Source organism: Misgurnus anguillicaudatus, chromosome 13, assembly GCF_027580225.2.
Source record: "Misgurnus anguillicaudatus chromosome 13, ASM2758022v2, whole genome shotgun sequence".
NCBI lineage: Eukaryota > Metazoa > Chordata > Actinopteri > Cypriniformes > Cobitidae > Misgurnus > Misgurnus anguillicaudatus.
The window spans coordinates 15640001-15661051 of NC_073349.2; the positions used below are offsets into that span (position 1 = coordinate 15640001).

General features: G+C 43.3%; 2 protein-coding genes across 3 annotated transcripts in view; both read right to left on the bottom strand.

Annotated features, from left to right (window-relative positions):
- lamb2 (laminin, beta 2 (laminin S)) overlaps positions 1 to 11428 on the bottom strand; it is a 45684-nt gene extending 34256 nt beyond the window's left edge. Inside the window, exons 1-2 of the mRNA XM_073875152.1 lie at positions 11272 to 11428; positions 11020 to 11099 (exon numbers count right to left, since the gene is read on the bottom strand). Coding sequence (XP_073731253.1) covers positions 11020 to 11050 — 31 coding nt within the window. The 5' untranslated portion in view covers positions 11051 to 11099; positions 11272 to 11428. The remainder of the gene's footprint in view (positions 1 to 11019; positions 11100 to 11271) is intronic.
- Positions 11429 to 12250: 822 nt separating this feature from the next.
- lamb2l (laminin, beta 2-like) overlaps positions 12251 to 21051 on the bottom strand; it is a 44426-nt gene continuing 35625 nt past the window's right edge. For both annotated transcript variants that reach the window (XM_073875153.1, XM_055188570.2), the window contains exons 21-35: positions 20199 to 20430; positions 19848 to 20011; positions 19541 to 19765; positions 17919 to 18133; positions 17735 to 17831; positions 17292 to 17664; positions 17025 to 17209; positions 15273 to 15520; positions 14389 to 14604; positions 14160 to 14304; positions 13868 to 14075; positions 13625 to 13766; positions 13356 to 13532; positions 12992 to 13145; positions 12251 to 12772 (exon numbers count right to left, since the gene is read on the bottom strand). In XM_073875153.1, coding sequence (XP_073731254.1) covers positions 12636 to 12772; positions 12992 to 13145; positions 13356 to 13532; positions 13625 to 13766; positions 13868 to 14075; positions 14160 to 14304; positions 14389 to 14604; positions 15273 to 15520; positions 17025 to 17209; positions 17292 to 17664; positions 17735 to 17831; positions 17919 to 18133; positions 19541 to 19765; positions 19848 to 20011; positions 20199 to 20430 — 2918 coding nt within the window. In that variant the 3' untranslated portion in view covers positions 12251 to 12635. The remainder of the gene's footprint in view (positions 12773 to 12991; positions 13146 to 13355; positions 13533 to 13624; positions 13767 to 13867; positions 14076 to 14159; positions 14305 to 14388; positions 14605 to 15272; positions 15521 to 17024; positions 17210 to 17291; positions 17665 to 17734; positions 17832 to 17918; positions 18134 to 19540; positions 19766 to 19847; positions 20012 to 20198; positions 20431 to 21051) is intronic.

Below are 21051 nucleotides of genomic sequence, written 5' to 3' on the forward strand. Positions count from 1 at the left end.
ACCGGCCTAAACAGCAGGTGGCAGCACCTGTGGCGACGGGACGTGACGTCTCCGTTGCCTCCTTCAGGGAACGAGGGTTACATCCGTAACCGAGACGTTCCCTTTCAGTCGGTCACTACGACGTCACGTCGTGACCGACGAATTGGGAATCCCTACCAAAACGCCACTAGGGGCTGACCTCTTCCAGTGTCTGCGTAAAGCCCTCCGGTTCCACTTAAGGATAAGGAGAATTAGGTTTTAAGGCAGAAGGCCGGGCACTAGATGTTCCTTTAACCCACAGTAGTGCCAGCGACTGGGAAGCGCCCTATCTGAGCGGTATAGGGACGCTGCGGAAGCCACCGCCCCGTTAAGGGCTATTGGTGGGCGAAAGTCAACCGTAGTTGAGGTCTAAATGACAGCCGTGGCTGTGTAAGCAAAGCACTGCTCTGCTAAGGGAAACGTGGGCTAGTAGGATTAACCCCACGGAATAATACTCACAAAGGAACCCGTTGGGACGCAATGTGGGGCCCTGGCCAAACACGTAGGTTCATAAGAATACAACTAGTGAAAGGCTGACAGCCAATGCTCCGCAACAAAGGCTGTCAAGGCAGTGGAGGGAGCAAATCAAACCATTACGCATTTTTGCTCTGTTAGCCTTCCATACTGAAAACTCAATTTGGAGCCTCAGTCGGAGGCTGCAAGCCGACTTGCGAGTCTGCTCTCCGTGCCCTCCCTGGTGAGGAAAGAACACGAGAGGATACAGGCTCGATACGAACATTGTAAAATCTAATGAACGTATTAGGTGTCGCCCAACCAGCAGCTCTACAGATGTCTGTTAGCGAGGAACCACGAGCTAAAGCCCAAGATGAGGCAACACTCCGTGTGGAATGCGCTCTCAAATTAAAGGGCAAGGAATGCCCTGCAAATTGTAAGCTAGGGCGATAGTATGAACTATCCAATGAGACATCCTCTGCTTAGTGACAGCTTTCCCTTTCTGCTGGCCACCATAACAAACAAAGAGCTGGTCTGAGGTCCTGAAGCTTTGCGTGCGGACCACGTAGAATCGCAGTGCGCGTACGGGGCACAACAAAGCCTCGGTTGGGTTTGCCTGCTCCAAAGGCAACGCTTGCAAGCTCACCACCTTATCTCTGAAGGGAGTGGTGGGAACTTTGGGCACGTAGCCTGGTCTGGGTCTTCAGTGAGACAGCAGGACCAAACTAAAGGCACGAATCGTCAACAGAGAATGCATGTAAATCTCCTACTCTCTTCATGGAGGCCAATGCTAGCAGGGTCAGAGTTTTCATTGATAAAAACTTCAGACTCGCAAACTGCAAAGGCTAAATCGGAGACCTGAAGGCTTCAGCACCATGGACAGGTCTCAGGAAAAAAGAGGGAGGGCGCGAGGGGTTTAGCCTGCGAGCGCCTCTTTAAAATGTAATAATTAAATCATGCTGGCCAACTGATCTGCCGTAGATAAGTGAGTGATGAGCAGAAATAGCGGCGATATCAACTTTAATGGCGGAGGGACAGCCTACCATCTAACCCATGTTAAAGATATAAAAGCATAATGTTAAAGGGCATTCTCTGGGTCCTCGCGTTGCGAAGAGCACAGGGTGACGAAAAGGTTTCATTAAGCGCGTAAGCCCGTCCTGTGGACGGTGCTCGAACCGCGTCGATGGTGTTAGATACCGCTTGCGATAAATCACCTAAACCTTGCGCGCGCTCAACGACCATACATGGACAGGTCGGGGCGCGAGTGCCAAATGTGCCCCTTCCTAAAAAAGAAAGTCCTTCCTCAGGGAAATCCGCCAGGGAGGGCTGTCGCGAGGAGCATTAACTATGAAAACCAATTCTTGGTCGTCCAGTACGGACGATTAATAAAGACTCTCCTCGTCCTGCCTGACTTTGCACAGTGTCTGCGCAATAAAGCTCACTGGAAGGAATGCGTATTTACGCACCCCCCGCGGCCAGCTGTGTGCCAACGCATCCACGCCGAGGCTGCCCTCGTTAGTGAGTAAAATAGGCGACAGTGGGTATCGTCCGGCGACGCAAACAGATCTATCTACGCACAACCGAACTTCTTCCAAATTAGCTGGACCGTCTGGGGGTGGAGTCGCCATTCGCCGGGGGCGCAGCTCGGGAAGCGCGTACCGCTGTATTGAGCGATCCCGGGATGTAAATGGCACGAAGGGACCTCAGATGCTTCTGACTCCAAAGGAGGAGATGACGAGCGAGATGCGACAGGTGACGAGAGCGCAAAACCGCCTTAACGGTAAATAACGCAACAGTCGCAAAGTTATCGGTGTCGACAAATACATCCTTCCCTCGCATCTCCATAGCGGAGCGTACAAGTCCCAGATATACAGCGCACCGCTCGCGGCAGTTGGGGTGCTATGCACACCCCAGACTGCAAGCCCGTCATACGTGGCTGAACATCCCGTGCTTAGGGCATCGTATGCTACAGAATGCCAGGAGACCCCTATAAGGCATATCTTGCTATCAGAAATGCTGGGTCTACTACGGGGAATTTAAATGACACGCAGGTGCAGTGTTTACACAATGCATGCCGGTGCGCCACGCTCTCCTCGAGACTCGATCGTAAAGCCAACGCTGAAGCGGTCTCATATGACGCAGCTCCAGCAGCGTCACAGCTGCAGCATGCTGTCATATGTCCAGGGCTTCTGAAATTGTTTCAGAGGGACCGCGTACTTCCCTCGAATTAAACCGAGGCAAGTCAGAACTGACTAGTTGCGCGCTCTTGTAAAACACGCCAATTAGTTGATCGAGTCTAATTCCATACTGAGAAAAAGGATCCTCTGCACGGGGCAAAGTTGCTCTTACCCAGTCGACCTGATGACTTAAACGAGCGAGATGCCGAAGCATTAACTCTCTGTGTTCGCGCACGTCTGCCAAGAACGGGCTATTATAAGTCAACGTAAATAAAAGCAGAATGCAAACAACGCTCTCTCTCTGATATTTTAATGTCGTGACTAGCACTTTCATGGAGACACGGAGAAAGAGAGACAGCTCGAATGATGTACTTAATATTAATATGCCCACCCCACGACGCAGAGCGAAAAACGGTCTAAGGCGAGGGAGATGGACCCAAAAAGTACACGTCTTACAGGTCTAAAGCTGCACACCGATCTGAATATTGAAATACGAGCCTCGGCGTTATCATCCAAAAAAGACCACCTTTGTGGAGCCGGTGCGTAAATCAAATCGATCGTAACCCACCGCGTATTTTGGGTACTATGAGATAAAGGCTGGAAAAACCCTATCATCATATCATCATCTCGGTAAGAGGGACCGGCTCGATAATCCTTCGCCAGCAGGACATCGACTTATGCACGCAGTACATGTGCATCGGACACTTTCACTACAGTGAAAACGAAAGCCCGAGAATTTTGGGGTTGTGCCGGTAATTGTACTTCGTAACCGAGGCGGATCGTGCGTAAAACCCAACGAACGGGCTGGGAACTGAAGCCAAGCACCCAGGCACCGTACGAGGAGAATTAACGACACTACCGAAGTACCCGCGGTGGGGCAGCGAAGCGAGACAGGTGAGACTGCCGGTGCGTCTGCTGTGACAGCATAAGCATCTACATTATGTGTGTGTGTGTGTGTGTGACACACTGACCTGAGCCCGCTGAAGGTGACGGTCGTCTGGTCTCCTCTGCGGAGAGCACAGACTCCGATGAGGGTGATGGTTGTCCGGTCTCTTCAGTGGAGGGCTCGGACTCCTCAGAACACCCGCTGGCGATAGAGGAGAGGTAGGGTGAGCTGGTGTGTGCCCGCTCACGGCTCTCTCGATCCTCTGGAGACTTGGAGAGGGAAGAGGAATGCACTCTATGTGTGGTTAAGTGGGTACCGGCTAAACAGCCGGTGGAACATATGCAAACCAAGAATTTTCCACCCGACCCTCTATCGGGGGAAGGAGCGAATCACCGTCTCCTGAAGAGTGATCCTCTGCCAATCCGGGTCGCCCGCTTACTGGCCACTTAAACTCCCGATTTCACGGGAAGCGGCTAAGCGGGCGGGGCGAGCTGCTGACGACCGGTTCCACCGCGCTGCCGAGATGGGGTCCGAGGAGGGGAACGAAGGTGGTCGCCGCAGCACGCCGACGGCGAGAGGCAGACTGAGGAGCCGGCGTGGTGGTTTTTACCAAGGGCAGCTCTCCTTCGCCGGGGCATGACCTAAGAGATCGCCTCAGTCTGCGCAGTGGAGCTGTACGACTCCACGGCCTCGCCGAAGAGGCCGGTCTGTGAGACAGGAGCATTCAAGAAGTTGTTCTCGCCTGTGTCCGTCAGCCAGACACAGCCAAAGGTGGCGATCTTGAACCACTGTGGTGAACATCGCACGACTGAAGGTCGCGGCTTCCCTCGTAAATCCTTGGTGAACCTGTAGCAACGTTATTGCGTGCAGGGCTGAAGCCGCCTCTCCGCATGCCTGACAGACAGCGCCCGTAACCGGACGACTGTCTACAAACACGGGAGGGAAGGGTTGGGTGGTCCCTCCAGGAACGCAGCTGCATCGCAACCCCCTGCTCCACTGAAGGGGTCCCCGCCCTTAGCGGCTCCCCTGGTGAGGGAGATGAGGGGTGAAAGCTGAAGCTGAACGACCGGATGGCCGCAAATCACGTCAGCTCTTCGTGCCGTCGGGAAGAAAGGCACAGGAGCAGAGGACTGAGAGGCCCGAGCAGCTCCGAAATACCAATCACGTGGGCAGTACGGTTCGGGCGAAGAGGGGTTAACCTCTCCAACTCTACCGTTTCCGCCGCTCGAGCGGGCACGGCCGCCATCTCCGGAACGACTCCACTTCGGAGGAAATTGGACACCCCTCTGATGCTGCAGAAGTGAACGGGACCAGAAGGAGGTCCAATGGATCGGCAGAAATCGTAGAACACGACTCTGCCGTCTCCACCGGAGCCTCAACCGGCTGAGGATGAAAGGCCGGTAGGTGGAGGACGTATCCTCCGTCCTACTCAGCGTAGTGATGCGAAGAGCGTCATGCGAGCGCTTGACAGCCGCACCATGGCGGTGTCAGCACTGCAAAGGCGCGGACAGCATTCCCGTAGAAACGTCAGTCGTCTCCGCAATCCAAGAGGGTTATGCTCTCACAGAAAGAACAAAAACTCCCCACGAGCGCAGCCTCAGAGTGCTTGATGCCCAAGCATGAAGACAGCGCTCGTGACCGAAACTGGAACCCTTATACCTCTCACATCCAAGATCGCACGGACGAAAAGCAATCCTGAAAAGGACGCAAATCTCCGAATATACGAGAGAGTGGCTGTCTTTAAAAAGACACAGAGCTCTCACGTATCACTCTTTAGGGAAATCACTCTTTAGGTGCTCAGCTGATGATGCGCACAGGGAAAGGCAACGCACACACTAAACTCAAAACAAAAAATATGCAGAGCAGTGGAATACTGCGAGCGTCCGCTGTGTTAGTACTGCTTGTCAATCAACTTCAGCAACCGTTCCCAGAAGAGCAGAGAGTAGCTTCTCAGTCAGATAAAGCCGGCTTTCGAAGCGAAAAAAGCTGATTTCCTTATTTGCACGTGCGCCTTATATACGCACCTGGCGGGGCGGCGCCAGCATTATGCAAATATCTCAATGCCAAGTTCATTGGCGTTTTTTGTAGTATTCGAAGCAGATACTAAGCGAGTTCCCAATTCGTCGGTCACGACGTGACGTCGTAGTGACCGACTGAAAGGGAACAACACTTCTCTAAACCAACTGTTACCAAGGCCATTTTTAGTGGCTGTATAAAGTCAGTCACACCAGTCAGAGACAATATAAGGAGATTCATATCATGTAAATATGATGTCTGTTAGATAAAAGATCCAATTACTTCTTGATAAAAGGTCATCTGGTACATCATCTGGTTTTTTTAAGTGAGTGTCTATATATGTCGTCTTTTAAACAACAAAATCTATCCCTTGTACAATCACACAGGTTTTTTTTAAAAAATAAATGCCACGTTTGTCTGATATCAAAGTCCATTAGGGAAGTCGCGCCACTAGGCGGCCATGTTTGCAACAACCCCAGCCAGTTTTTACATTCATGCAAGGATAAATAACTATTTATACTTCGATGGGAAATGGACGATTTTACTAAAGCCTCATGCTAAAAACCTTTCAGGAATTTTTATATTTAAGAGTGCACTAAAACCAACACCCCTAACTTTCACACCTCTCACATTACTGTCAACAGAATCACTGCAATGATTATACAGCATTCAGAAACTTTTGTGGGCAAATGTGAAATACAGAGAATAGCTGTGGATGAAGTTGTGCCATGTTTATTTTGACATTGTTTGTCTGACATAGTAGTTGCTATTTGCAGCCCACAACCCAGTCGCTCAGTCTGCCCTCTCCTCTAACCCTGCTACTATTTCCAGCTCTCGCACATTCACACACGCCGCTCATGATGCCCTTGCCCCGAACCCTCCAAAACTGCTCCTGACTTGAGCGATTCATTCACACTGAAACTCCACAAAGCTCGACATATACAGTATGATACTTATAAAACTTTAAACCTAATAAAACTTGTTGTTCATTCAAGGCAAGTGCTTTCTGCTGCGAGACGTCCACCTCTTCACTCAGCCAGTAAATTATATTGGTAACATGTTTAATTGCCATTTTTATAAAGAAGTACTAACTCTGATTCGTGAGTCTGCCGGCTTCTTCGTGAATCTTAAGCTGCTAAATATTAAGTCCTTGAAAACAGATGCTTGCCTATTATAACAACCCTTCTCACATAATGCAACATTACAAGCCTCTTATCCAATTAAAAGAATAGTTCACACAAATTTGACAATTTCCTTGCATGTCTCATGACTAGTTGTCATATGCAAGAGCCAGTCAGATTTGAGTTTATCGAAATGCATTTTTAAATTGACCACGCTGTTGCCATGGATACATGACACAGCTATCGCTAAATACAGTAACTTAAAAAACAATAAGTGTTTTCCCTCATATACGTATTGTTTCACTTTAGAAGACATCCAATTCATATTAACCCACTGAAGTCATTTGTAATGATGATGGTTGGATGTTCAGTATGTAAGCAATAAGGTAGGAGAGGCTGTGCTGTATCGTCACAGCTGAAACGCGTAATATAAAGCAAAAATATCAAAGCAAATATTAAAGCAAAAAATATGTATCAATGCCATTTTCATGAAGTTAAATCAGTAAAAACCTTGCTTCTGCTAGAAAAAAGTTAAAATGTAAAAGAGAGTCATCAAACATAACACAGACAGGCCTACTGAAGTGGGAGATAGTCTGTAAGTATTAATGTTATGTCTGATGGTAATGTGTGCTGTTTCTTTTCCTTACCTTTACTTTGCTGAGTGTATGTGATAATGTATACAGACAGACACTGTTTTAACTTTACAAATCACAGGAAAAATCATATCCAACTTACATATTTGTATTTAAGTAAGGAATAATTGACGACGGGCCATTGAATTATAAGAAAATAATGCACACCCAAGGTGCAATGCAGCACGACGCGAGGCAGAGTGCATTTACACCGCGGGTGTGCATTATTTTCAAATAATTCAAAGGACCAGAGTCAATTATTCCTCTTATACCACGGTTACCACAAACATTGCTCTGGTGCCTATTTTTAAGACATTTGACAAGTTAGGTGCGCGGTTATTAGAAATTAATGCACACCAACAGAACGTTTCTCAGCCAGTCAGAATATAGCATTCAACAGACCCGTGGTATAATAAGAAAATAATGCACACCCAAGGTGCAATGCGGCACGACGTGATGCGGAGTGCCGTTACACCGCGGGTGTGCATTATTTTCAAATAATTCAAAGGACCGGAGTCAATTAATCCTCTTATACCACGGTTACCACAAACATTGCTCTGGTGTCTATTTTTAAGACGTTTGACAAGTTAGGTGTTCAGTTATCAGAAATGAATTGCATACCCACGGAACAATTCTCAGCCAATCAGAATAGAGCATTCAACAGCCCCGTGGTATAACTGCATTTAAAACATCTCAGCATTTTGGGTTGAAATAGCCCAGCATAGGTTAAAGCTCCCATAACACATGGTGTTTCTGCATATCTGATTTTAATCTAAAGTACCTATAGAGTAGTATTACATCCTTCAAAAATCGGAAGGAGGAGTCACAAGCTGCGGGAGGAGTGAGTCACGAGACACTGGAAAACTTATGATTCACAACATGTTCATGCCATTTACATTATATGCACTTACGCGACGATTTCCAACATAACACAGAAGTCTTACTTACTACATGCTACTCATGACCCGGTTGGGACTTTTTTAACGTAATCCAGCGTTAAAAAAACAAACACACACAAACCTCTGCTGCTAACCCGGATAAACAAACTATATCCATATTGCTTCCATAATGCGGGCTTACTTCTGCTTACATCCAAAAACACACTTCTTCTTCTTTCGTGTCATTGTTGAATCTTGATATAAAACAAAGCTGTCACGTGAAGTGATGCCTGTGACTTTTACGTCCTCGGTTCTCGCTCTCCCGCTGATTGACGTGCGGCTATGCTTTCCGAGGGAACTGCCCATAAAAAGAAATGATACGTATGGCTTAGCCCTGAAACGTCAGCAGGACTCATATTCGAAAAAATCTTTCCAAAACTTGTACGAACCCTGGCGAAGCGCAACTGTTAAACTGTGCTAAGTCAGAATGCATGAAATACCATTGAACCCCCCTTTAAAGGACAAGTTCGGTATTTTACACTTAAAGCCCTGTTTTCAGATTGTTTATGATGAAATAGAATGGTTTTGCCTGAAATTTGGAACAATCCTTCCTAAAATGCATTAAACTTTTGTTTACAAAGAAGTGAAACTCACCAAATGGTCATTGATAAGCTCACACAAAAATTGTTGCAAAATATGCTTTCCAACAGGTGTTTTAGCATTCGTTGTAAACTTGTGGACCCATTTTTCCAAACGCCTCACACCCGTACATTCATCCGTTGAGAGCTTAAATAATAGACACTCCAGCCCAGTTGGTGGCGATAATCCACCTTTGCCAATTGCAAGAATACATACAAAGTTCCCGGCGCGGAGTAATATCGTACCTCACAGCACATCTAATACAAGTCAATGGAGTTGGACAAAAACTACGATAAAACCTGTTGGAAAGCATATTTTGCAGCAATTTTTGTTTGAGCATATCAGTGAACACCCCTGACCACTCGCTGAGTTTCACGTCTTTGTAAACGAAAGTTTTAAGCATTTTAGGAAGGATTGTTCCAGTGCACCTATACAGTCATTGTAGAGGTGGGGGCTGATACAAAAGAAACCGAAAATTCTCGGGCCAGCATCATATGTCCAAATTTCAGTCAAAACCGTTCTATTTCATCATAAACAATCTGAAAACAGGGCTTTAAGTGTAAAATACCGAACTTGTCCTTTAAGCTATAATCCAGTTGGTTGGTTTTGTCCATTTTTCACCCAACGCTCTGTTGAAAATATGGAGTGCCATGAAGAAATACTATAACAGAAGGCCGAATTCACTGAACAGTTGTGCAAATGACACTGAAATTGTCCTGCACTAATAAACTTTTAGATACCTTTACTATACATGCCATTACCCATTATCCCCATAAAACCACCACTCTTTGTGAACACTGTCCAAGTCACAAGCTCCATAAACCAGGTTTTTAAAATTAAATTCAGACAGGCAGCAGACAGTCTATGTGACCAGAACAAAATCAAGAGCATCTCATCTGCTGTCTGCCTCCCACACCGCTGCTACTTTCATTAGAGCATTACCAAAAATAACACTCCCACAAGTCTCATCACTGCTCTGTCTCTGACACCTTCACGTTCTCCACAGCTCCGCATGTCAGCCTTATCATTCGTCCTAGACAGAGTGACTCCTGTTGTTGAGCACCTCACATCACCGACACAAACTTACAGTGGACAGTCACACTAAATGATGAAGAAAGGGACTCTGCAAATCCATAGTGGAGACTATAGTTTAATGTGCGAGCCTATTAAAGCAGAGGAACTTGAGAATCACAGTATATATGGGATATAAAAAAGCTACAAAAAACATGTCAGACGCATTTAGATGGTTTTGCATCTGAGCTCTTCATATACTGACAATTATTTTGATTATAAACATTATCTGCTTAACTCAAGAACATGAATGATGTGACGCAACATTAGCCCAGTAGCTTTCAGAAGTACTTCAAAAGGTTTCATTCATCAATGAACACACTATAAGTAATGGATTTACTGGTTTAACCCTATTATAGAAATGAGCTAACTCAATTAGTGCAAGCCAGTTTTAAAATACCGTTCCTGACTAATTTAATACACATGGTCATTATCATATCTCCCCCCTGTAACCAGCTGACCTCTTGTTTACCTTTTACTACCTTCGTAACTAGACAGACTGAGGAAATAACCAATTAAGTAAAGTGGGTGCCAGTGGGGGAAATAACATGGTCTGCAGACCCTTAAGAAAGAGCCTTTCTTCAGGTTCAAGTTGTTCATACAAATTGTTCATGTAGCTTAATTGGTGGAGCACTGCGTTACAGACATACTGATAAAATGTATAGCTTGAATGCACTATAAGTCACTCTGGATAAATTTCTGCCAGATGCATAAATCTATAATTCAGTTTTGGCCATCACAGGCCACCTGATGAGACTCATAGGTCTTGTTTAAGCAGAAAGACTGTGAATTGTTAAATTGGCAATACGGTATTTAAATAAGTGGCAAATTAACACTTGGAGAGACCAAAATAAAAACTGATTAATTATATGAATGACTACGAAACAAAAGCAAATAGGCTTTATATTTCCAAATGTAAACCATGTGTTAATATAGTAATGCTCTCTATAAGCTTCTGTCCTCTAAACAGGTGCAGAAAGTGAGGTCACGCAGCCCTGTTAGATTAGTGAACTATTTTAATTGAGAAAATATAGTTACATATGTTTATGTCTTGTTTGATATTGACATTCTCTAATGGTACATAGTCGACACAACACATGATGCTCACGATCCCCTTATGTGACTTACCAGAGATGAACAGTAATAGAGGAGCGCGCATGGTTTTCTGATAGCCTGCTCCTTTATTCCCCTTGAACGGTCGCGCGCCTCTAAATAACGTATATTAAAACCATCAGTCAGATATCATAACATCTATCAAAACATCATACATGACTAAAATTTTCATATTAAACACTCTGTAATATCAATAATAATAATAATAATACAGAAAAATTCACAAATGAAAACACGTACATGTGATGTTTGCAAGGGAGTACTTACATGTTTATTCTGGATTGTCAATAGTCTGCTCTTTATGATAAATCCATTTATTTGCGAATTGCTACAGACTTTGAGAGCTATCAAAATCACAGACGGACTTTCTGAAGTCTCGTTACAGTTGTGGTGACTGAGTGACTAATGGAAACTACGCGCTGGATTTCAGCGAACCTAGGATACACTCACCACGATAAAGCTTGACTAGCTTCATGAGGTGCAGCGCAGACTGCTCGACGTATGACATCAGAGTACCGCGAGAGCGATTCGATAGCAGAGCACTCGCGGTACTGTGATGTCATACGCTGATCGGTCTGCGCTTCATCCCATGAATTCAACCGATGGCAATGATTCCCTCAGAGAAATAATCCACTCCTTGTTTGTCGGAGAGCCCATTCCGTGAATGCGCGCATTTGAACAGGAATGCGCGCTCTTGACAGCTGATTTAAAATGATACCCATCTACTGTCACAAAAAATCTAACGTCACACAATAACACATGTATTTATTTAAAATGGATGAAGGATGTATTGTGGGAAAAGACTGTGGCCAGTTTTTACTTATTTTAAAGTTAATTTTTAGTAACACTTTAAAATAAAGTTGTATAAATAAGCATTGTTCCGTGTTAATTCATCTTAGTTAATGCATTAACTAATGTTAACAAACACATATATTTATTTTAAAGTCTTACCATAATGTATATATGGACTATACGACTAAATAACCAATTGAACGTTATCAAGAAAATGTGGAACACCCATTAATGAATTAATATCCGAAATAATCTTTAAAGTAATCTTGACACACAAAGACAAAGTCACCTTATAGGCACATGGCGAATGTTTTGGTGTTTCATTATAATATTACAAACACATTATTAGGTTTCAATAGTTTTTTCTACGTTCTCTATCGCCCTCTTGTCGTGGATCCGATGTACTACATATAGCTATCAAAATATTTTTATTAAAATGAGAACAGCAATCACATTTGGATTAAAGATATTTAATGCATATATGTTTCAGACAACACAGAAAAAACATATTGGGCTAGGAACAATGTGTGAACGCATGTGATAAGTTATATAACTTGTGTGTATAAGAATACAAATGAGACCCAGTGCTTCATTCCAAAGTTTATCATCAACGCATACAAAAATAAAAGTTTTCTTACGAATAAATGCTGAAATGTTTTAGATCCTGGCTGCATCTTGAAATTGGCACAAATTCATCCAAATATGAACTGAAAACTCTCAAAATGTATATATCAATTTCGACAATTAATGTCTGTATATTAAAAATATTTTCTGCACTGGTCATTTTATTTTCTGGGTTATTTGCAGTACTTATTTCAATTTGGCTTTAGTATCTGTTTTTACTGACAGTTGTTGTAGCCCATGACTTTAACACGGATGGATTCTCTGACATCTGTAACATTTTTCTCCAGATCTGCCAGTTCATTCTGCTGCAGCAGCATCATCTGCTCATTTGTTTTTAACTTCTTCTCCAGGTCTTCAAAGAAAAAAAAAACGAAAAACAAAAGAATGAGAAACCATCCAAATATGAAGACAGATACAAACTAATAAAGTCAAATTGAATGAATTAGTAAATGGTACTGGTACAACTTTCTAGAATTCCTGATTCTGATTGGTCAACCGTGGCATCTCTACCATTTGCACTGTGATAGTTTCACTGCTATATAGAAAAATCTCAATATGATATTGCACATACTTTTAAGTTTCTGCATGCCCTTGGTGGCTTTATTGAGCAAATCCTCTGCCTCTTTTTTCATGTCTGTGGCTCTCTGGTTTACGTTTCCTTCTCCACCCACAGAGTCCACCTTCTCTTTAAGTTCATTATAAAGATTTTCAGCTTTGGATAGCTCCTGAGAAACACACAAATAAACCTTAAACATGAATGTCATGAAGTACTACAGATGCATTTGGCAGACGCTTTTATATAAGGTAATTTACATAGAAATAATGTAAGCATTTTGTAAGTGTGTGCATTGGGAACCCATAACCTTTAGTAACAGGACAACATTTAATAAGTACACCTTATAAGTAAACACATACACATGCACGCACACACGCACCTCTTGAAGTCCATCTGCTTCTTGAGTAGCATTAGTCGACTGTGCCTTAGCATCCTTTGCCATCTCTCTGTTCAGTTCAGTTTTATTTTTCAATAACTCCACCCCTTGGGATAAATTGGCCAATCGCATCATCAAATCCATCTGATTGTCGTTGAGATCTAAAATTTTGTTGTCAACCTGGAGTTTGCAAGACAGGGGGGTTACTTCATACGAATCTTGCACTAGAAAAAATGAGCTACAGGAACACAATGTTTATAAGGTACACGCACCATAGTGGTGATGTTCTTGGCAGTGTTCAGGTTCTCCAGAGCTGTGGTCATTGCATCTTCCGCTTTCTTTATGGCTGCCTGAGAGCTTTCAAGCGCCTCTTTGGTTATATTGATATTGTCGCTCACTCCCTCCGCCTGTGCACTGTGCAAACACAACATCGATCGCACAAAAGCAGACACATTGTTGTAGATTTAGGTGAAAATAGACATTTTTTTTCTACAGTATGCCTTGCGTCTTCTTACCTCGCGTTTTGCGCTCTTTTAAGAAGATCTTTGGCTTTGGCCAGGTATTCTGAGGTTTGGTTGAACACATTCTCCACATTGGTGAGGTTGGTGATGCTGTCTTTGATCTGCTGGACTATGTTGGTTATTACAGTCCTGTTGACTGGCAAGGAAATGGCCAAAACCTGCCGGGCCACCTTTTCTATGCTTTCTGGATCCGCTCCCTCCTCTGAAAATATCAAATTTTGCATGCTTTTGGTGCATTTCTTTTAAATTTGCATGTAAATTAAATTGTATAAAGATAACAACTGACCCATCAAGAAGTCTCTGATCTTCTGAATGAGATCTTTCAGTTTCTTATTGGAGTCCTCAAATTGTTTTTTCTTTCTGTTAGCTTTATCAAGAGTGTCCTTTGCTTGCGTCTTGACATTCTCTGTGAGCGTAGCGATGTCTTGAAGCTGAGTGGAAGGTAGAGATTATTCAAACTATTGCTGTTTATAAGTAAGCGTACAATGTACAGGTTCAAGCAAAGACTTTTATACCTTTTTAGCCATTGTTTGTATTTCTTCAGCAGCAGCGGTCAGGTTCTTACGAACATCATTGGCTTGGTCCAGGGCCGAAACTGATGCACCAACCGTTCCCGTACATCCTCTCCCTCCACACATCAGTGCACCTTCACTGTCGCGACAACCAGCACCTCCACATGGGCTATCCGGACAGCTACTATTTGTGCCAGCACTGCCGTGGCCACCACAAACCTTAAGGCATCAGAAAAACAAGAATGTCTTACTGATCAAGGTTATATTTTTAAAGAATATTCTTTACATTATGTAGAAAACATAACATGTAAATCACAAATAAATGACTTTAGCTGGGTTTTCACAGGCTGGGTCACATATAGGCAAAAACGTCAAGACCCCTGATCTTATAGCAGTGGCGGCCGGTGACTTCTTTTTCGAGGGCCTCGATGCGAAGTTCGTCACAACATGTATGCAGTCCGTCATGTGTGTTGTTTCTTTTTTCAAAATATGTGTTCCGCACATCGAGAGATTCTGTGTGCATCACGTGTCTTATCAAAATGAGTGCCTGCTGCAGACGCGTCTAGATGGTTTGTGATAAAAGAGACGCTCACGTTTGCCAGATACTCGCATAATCTCATGCGTAATCAGAGTTTACTGTTAAGGGAGTGTCATGCGTGTATTTTGTGAACGTGAGCGTCTCTTTTATCGTGGACGGTTTTGACGCGTGTGCAGCAGGCACTTGTTGTGACGAGGCGCGTGATGCACATGGTTTACATGACGCAACAAACACATATTTTGAAAACGCAAGCACCACACATGACACTCTGAACACTTATGTTGAATTTGCGCCCCTCTGATGAGCAGTCACGAGCCGCCACTTTCTAAAAGGCAGGTCCAAAGTCTACCTTGTCGCTTAGGCTTTTGAGCTTTTTCTCCATCTTATGAGCTTTATCCTCCAGCTCAGACAGGGACTTGTTGTTGGCAGCGACCGTACGCGAAAAGCTGTCCTTCTTCTCTTTCAGCAGGACTTCAGTGCGATTGCGTGTGTCTTCAGACTGTTGCACAGGACTTTGGGGTCCGTGTACAGAGGCATTACAGCGCTGTTCTGAATCCAGTGAACTCTGGTAATACTTCAGCACTTTCTCAAACTGCTCTGTAGAAAGGAAACAGTAAAATATATGAGCATAAATTGAATGTTTTTATAGAAACAAAAATGAAAAGATGGGTTCCTCAGAAGCAGGCCCAGATGGAATCTCTGTACTTTTAATACATTTTCAAAGTCAATTTTCATATAATTGACTAGTCAAATACATAAAATATACAGTAGTGGCCAAAAACATACATCTTTGGGTTTAATTTAATTTTTAAAAAACAATGCATTAACTTTGTATGCATGTTGCATTTGTGTGTTTGGAGTATAAACTGAGGTTCAGCTTTGAGGAGAATTTAATAAGGTTTTATAAAAAAAATTACACACATGTGCAAAGTTTAAAAAGACATAGCCCACACAGTCCCTAGGTGGCACCCTTTCAAAAAGTAAACCTTACCTCAAGTACATAATGTTATATATATCTGTACCTAAATGATACAAATTGAGACCTTTTAAAATGGTACTGCCCCATAAAACTGTAGTCAATACAATGTATGCTTTATTGCCTGTGTTTAATATACTTAATACTCTGTGGTTTGCCTTTACACAAAATTATTTTGTCCAATAAATAACTTATAAATACATTTTTGTGCGTTGTCCGTTTTGTACCATACACGTCATATTTTGACGGTTTAATCTAACCTGAAGGGGCATTTAAAAAAAAATATATATATATATATATATATATATATATATATATATATATATATATATATATTTTTTTTTTTTTTTTTAATTTAAACTGAATGGCATGTCACCATTATAGAACACTACAATATATCAGAAATATATTATGCAAAATTGACAGATATGCTTCATGTACCAATTAAAGGAAATAACCACATGGTCGAAAAACACGTAACAAAAATGTAAAATACTACTAATAAAAACATTTTACAAATTATTAAAACTTTTTTTTGAAACATGCAATTCAAATGTGCTATTAAATGATTGAAATATTTACTTAAACATTTTCATGATATGTCCCCTTTAAGTGCTATACAGTAATTGGGTCCCCAGTGCTTGTATCAACCTAGAAAATGTTAAACAGATCAACCCAGCAACTTAGTTTTGGTAAACCATTCTCTGCAAGCATGTGAAAAAATAGGTCATTGAAATCTGGACCCTCTGTGATGTCAGAAGGGGATAATACCGCCCCTTAATCTGCACTATCCAACCACAGCACTGCCATTTAGTGCAGAGATCAGCTCATTTGCATTTTAAAGGACACACCCAAAACGGCATATTTTTTCTCACACCTACAAAGTGTTAATTTTAACATGCTATAATAAATTATCTATATGGTGTTTTGAGCTAAAACTTTACATATGTACTCTGGGGACACTAAAGATTTATTTTACATCTTTAAAAAGTGTTGTGAAGTGTCTACTTTAAAATCTCAGGTAAATAATTTAGGTCAAGGAGGTTCGTCTGACAAAAAAGGTTAAAACCCCTGCCTAGACATTACTTTTGGCCCCTACTGTATATTTAAACATACATGATTTACCTGCCAACCCAGCAGTTCGGAAATTCTCCAGTTCTTCAAGCATTTGCTTAAGCGTATTATTCAAGACTTTAAGTTCTTGCTCCAATGCATTCAGGTTCTGTTTCAGAGCATTGTCATGTTCTGCCGTCGCATTAAGGTCCCGAACCACATCCATCAAACGGCCATTAGTCCAAGCTATCTCGGCTCTGAGACAAAAAGCACAAATAAAGTGAAGACACCTTTTGTGTAACCTAAAGGCAATTGCTAGATACTGTGTGCGGGGTATACCTCAAATCATCGATAGCCTGGTTGATTAAGTTATAGGTTCCCTCTCTGTCTCCATCTCGTATCAGATCTTGAACCTGCGCCAGCTTCCTCTCCAATTCCCGAATGCGGGCGTCGCTGACTCCGGGCACCTCACCCATTTCCACAATCTTGGCAATGACGTCTTTGATGTGGGTCAGATCACGGCGTAACTGGCACAGGACATCATCCCACAACTGGAAGCAGGGGTGGCAGCGAACACATTTGGGGAAGGTTCCTGTGAACCCGCGGGCGCACTCGTCACAGCGACGTCCCGCTACTTCCTCTTTACACTCGCACTGCCCCGTCACGCGATCGCACTGTGCCGTCTCTGAGCCCAGCGGGTGGCAGTTACACTCTGTGTGAGATGAATAGGATGAAATGAACTGGTCTGTGTGTGCGCGCACGTGTGCGTGTGCAATACTCACCTTCGCACTGCACTCTGGGATCACCCCAATGAAACATCTCACACTCATTGCACTGCCTCCCTCCAAAACCTGGCTGACAGTGACACTGACCACTGAACTAAGGGCATAAAGAGAGACAGGAGAGTTCAGAGAAACACAGCATCTTAACATGACATCTGACATGACATCACAGGTCATACTGTACCATGTTGCAGTGGGTGGTGAGTGCATTTGGTTGGGGGCATCCACAGGGTGCACATCCGCTATCTGAACCGAAGTTCCAGTGGTTGGGGGCGCACTGGTCACAGTTGTGGCCGATGACATTTCGTTTGCACGGACACTGGCCGGTGCGACTATCACAGTGACAGACCTCATCAGTGCAATAGGCTTCTAAAGTGCCTGCGGTCACACAAGTGCAGCCTGTAGGACAAGAGGGTTCAGACGTAGTTATTAATACATATCATATATAGATTGCTTTTTAAGACATTAAACTAAATTATAATTATACAGCTTTAGAGGAAACCAGAGCTAACGCATAAATGCTCTACTACCAGTGAGCATGATATACACTCACCTAAAGGATTATTAGGAACACCTGTTCAATTTCTCATTAATGCAATTATCTAAATCAACCAATCACATGGCAGTTGCTTCAATGCATTTAGGGGTGTGGTCCTGGTCAAGACAATCTCCTGAACTCCAAACTGAATGTCAGAATGGGAAAGAAAAGTGATTTAAGCAATTTTGAGCGTGGCATGGTTGTTGGTGCCAGACGTGTCGGTTTGAGTATTTCACAATCTACTCAGTTACTGGTATTTTCACGCACAACCATTTCTAGGGTTTACAAAGAATGATGTGAAAAGGGAAAAACACCCAGTATGTGGCAGTCCTGTGGGCGAAAATGCCTTGTTGATGCTAGAGGTCAGAGGAGAATGGGCCGACTGATTCAAGCTGATAGAAGAACAACTTTGACTGAAATAACCACTCGTTACAACCGAGGTATGCAGCAAAGCATTTGTGAAGCCACAACACGCACAACCTTGAGACGACATCAGACCCCACCGGGTACCACTCATCTCCACTACAAATAGGAAACAGAGGCTACAATTTGCACGAGCTCATCAAAATTGGACAGTTGAAGACTGGAAAAATGTTGCCTGGTCTGATGAGTCTCGATTTCTGTTGAAACATTCAGATCTTAGAGTCAGAATTTGGCGTAAACAGGATGAGAACATGGATCCATCATGCCTTGTTACCACTGTGCAGGCTGGTGGTGGTGGTTTAATGGTGTGGGGGATGTTTTATTGGCACACTTTAGGCCCCTTAGTGCCAATTGGGCATCATTTAAATGCCACGGCCTACCTAAGCATTGTTTCTGACCATGTCCATCCCTTTATGACCACTGATGGCTACATCCAGCAGGATAATGCACCATGTCGCCAAGCTTGAATCACTTCAAATATGTTTCTTGAACATGACAATGAGTTCACTGTACTAAAATGGCCCCCACAGTCACCAGATCTCAATTCAATAGAGCATCTTTGGGATGTGGTGGATTGGGAGCTTCGTGCCCTGGATGTGCATCTCACAAATATCCAACAACTGCAAGATGCTATCCTATCAATATCGGCCAACATTTCTAACGAATGCTTTCAGCACCTTGTTGAATCAATGCCACGTAGAATTAAGGCAGTTCTGAAGGTGAAAGGGGGTCAAACACAGTATTAGTATGGTGTTCCTAATAATCCTTTAGGTGAGTGTATATAAGTTATGTCTAGGAGTGATAATTGTGTTATTAATTCTTATAGGAACAGTGACTATACTTACGTCTGCAGTCCTGAGCAAGGGCGTTTCCAAAGTAACCATGTTCACACTCAGAGCAGGAGGGGCCACCCGTGTTATACAGGCATTTAAGGCATTGGCCGGTGCGTGGGTCACACGACTCGGGGTCCAGGGGATCGATGTTCCCACTGCACTGGCACGGGCGGCACGACCCACCAGGCTGCTCGGGGTCACCATAGTAACCAGGGGCACATTTATCACAGCGAGGGCCTGAAAGAGGTCAGTGTTAATTCACCTAGTCAATGAGAATCTCCTACTTTGTAGTAGTTATGTATTATAATTAATATTTTACCTGCATATCCTGTGCTACACTGGCAGAGTATCTGGTTGGAGGCATAATCTGCATGACAAGAAGCACCATTGGAGTGTCCACTGTCAGGGTGGCCCGGACACGGGCATGGGCGACAGTGCTCACCAGAACCCACTAATGGGTTGCCATAGAAACCATTCATACACCTAAAGTCATAAATGACAGGACACTTAATATATGTGACCCTGTCTGTAAAAATCAGGCTAAAGTCTCATTATTAAAAAATATCATGGTTATATTTTCACAGAATTATTAGAAAACAGTACATTGCATAACTGACTTTATCTCAGGCACAGGCAGAGTTACTTTCTCTGTCTAAAGTTAATCTCTCACCTGTCACAGAGTTGTCCTGACGTGTGGTCTCTGCATTCGTAGCAGTCGCCCGTTTCTGGGTCACAGCTCTCTGCATGTCCATTACACTGACATGGCCTGCAGTTGGGGAATCCCCACTGACCCAGCTGGCACTCTGAGCACTGACGTCCAATCGCCCCTTGCCGACAAGGACACTGACCCGTCACCGGGTCACACTGATGACCCAGAGACCCCTGTGAGTGGCAGTCACATGCTGTTGCAGAAAGAGAAATGGATGATATGTATGTAAAATCATTTATAGTTTGCTCTTAACTATGCAATTTCAACCACGGCTAAAAGAGATAAAGTTGAGCTAAATTTGTCCTTGTCCTTATTAAACAAATTTAAATGCAGGTTACAGAACACAGTCAGAAAAAATTATATTAAAATTGTGATCAGCTAAATAGTTTCAAATCTCTGCATTTAAAGGATGCCTAATTAATGTCGACATATAAAAAAGCACCTTATATTTCCAAAAACCTGCAGCAATCGGACAAGCAAAAGTGCATACATCTGCTCAGACCCTGACATGACGCTAAGCACTTTTCAACGTCAAAGATACAGTATTGTTCAAAATAATAGCAGTACAATGTGACTAACCAGAATAATCAAGGTTTTTAGTATATTTTTTATTGCTACGTGGCAAACAAGTTACCAGTAGGTTCAGTAGATTCTCAGAAAACAAACAAGACCCAGCATTCATGATATGCACGCTCTTAAGGCTGTGCAATTGGGCAATTAGTTGAAAGGGGTGTGTTCAAAAAAATAGCAGTGTCTACCTTTGACTGTACAAACTCAAAACTATTTTGTACAAACATTTTTTTTTCTGGGATTT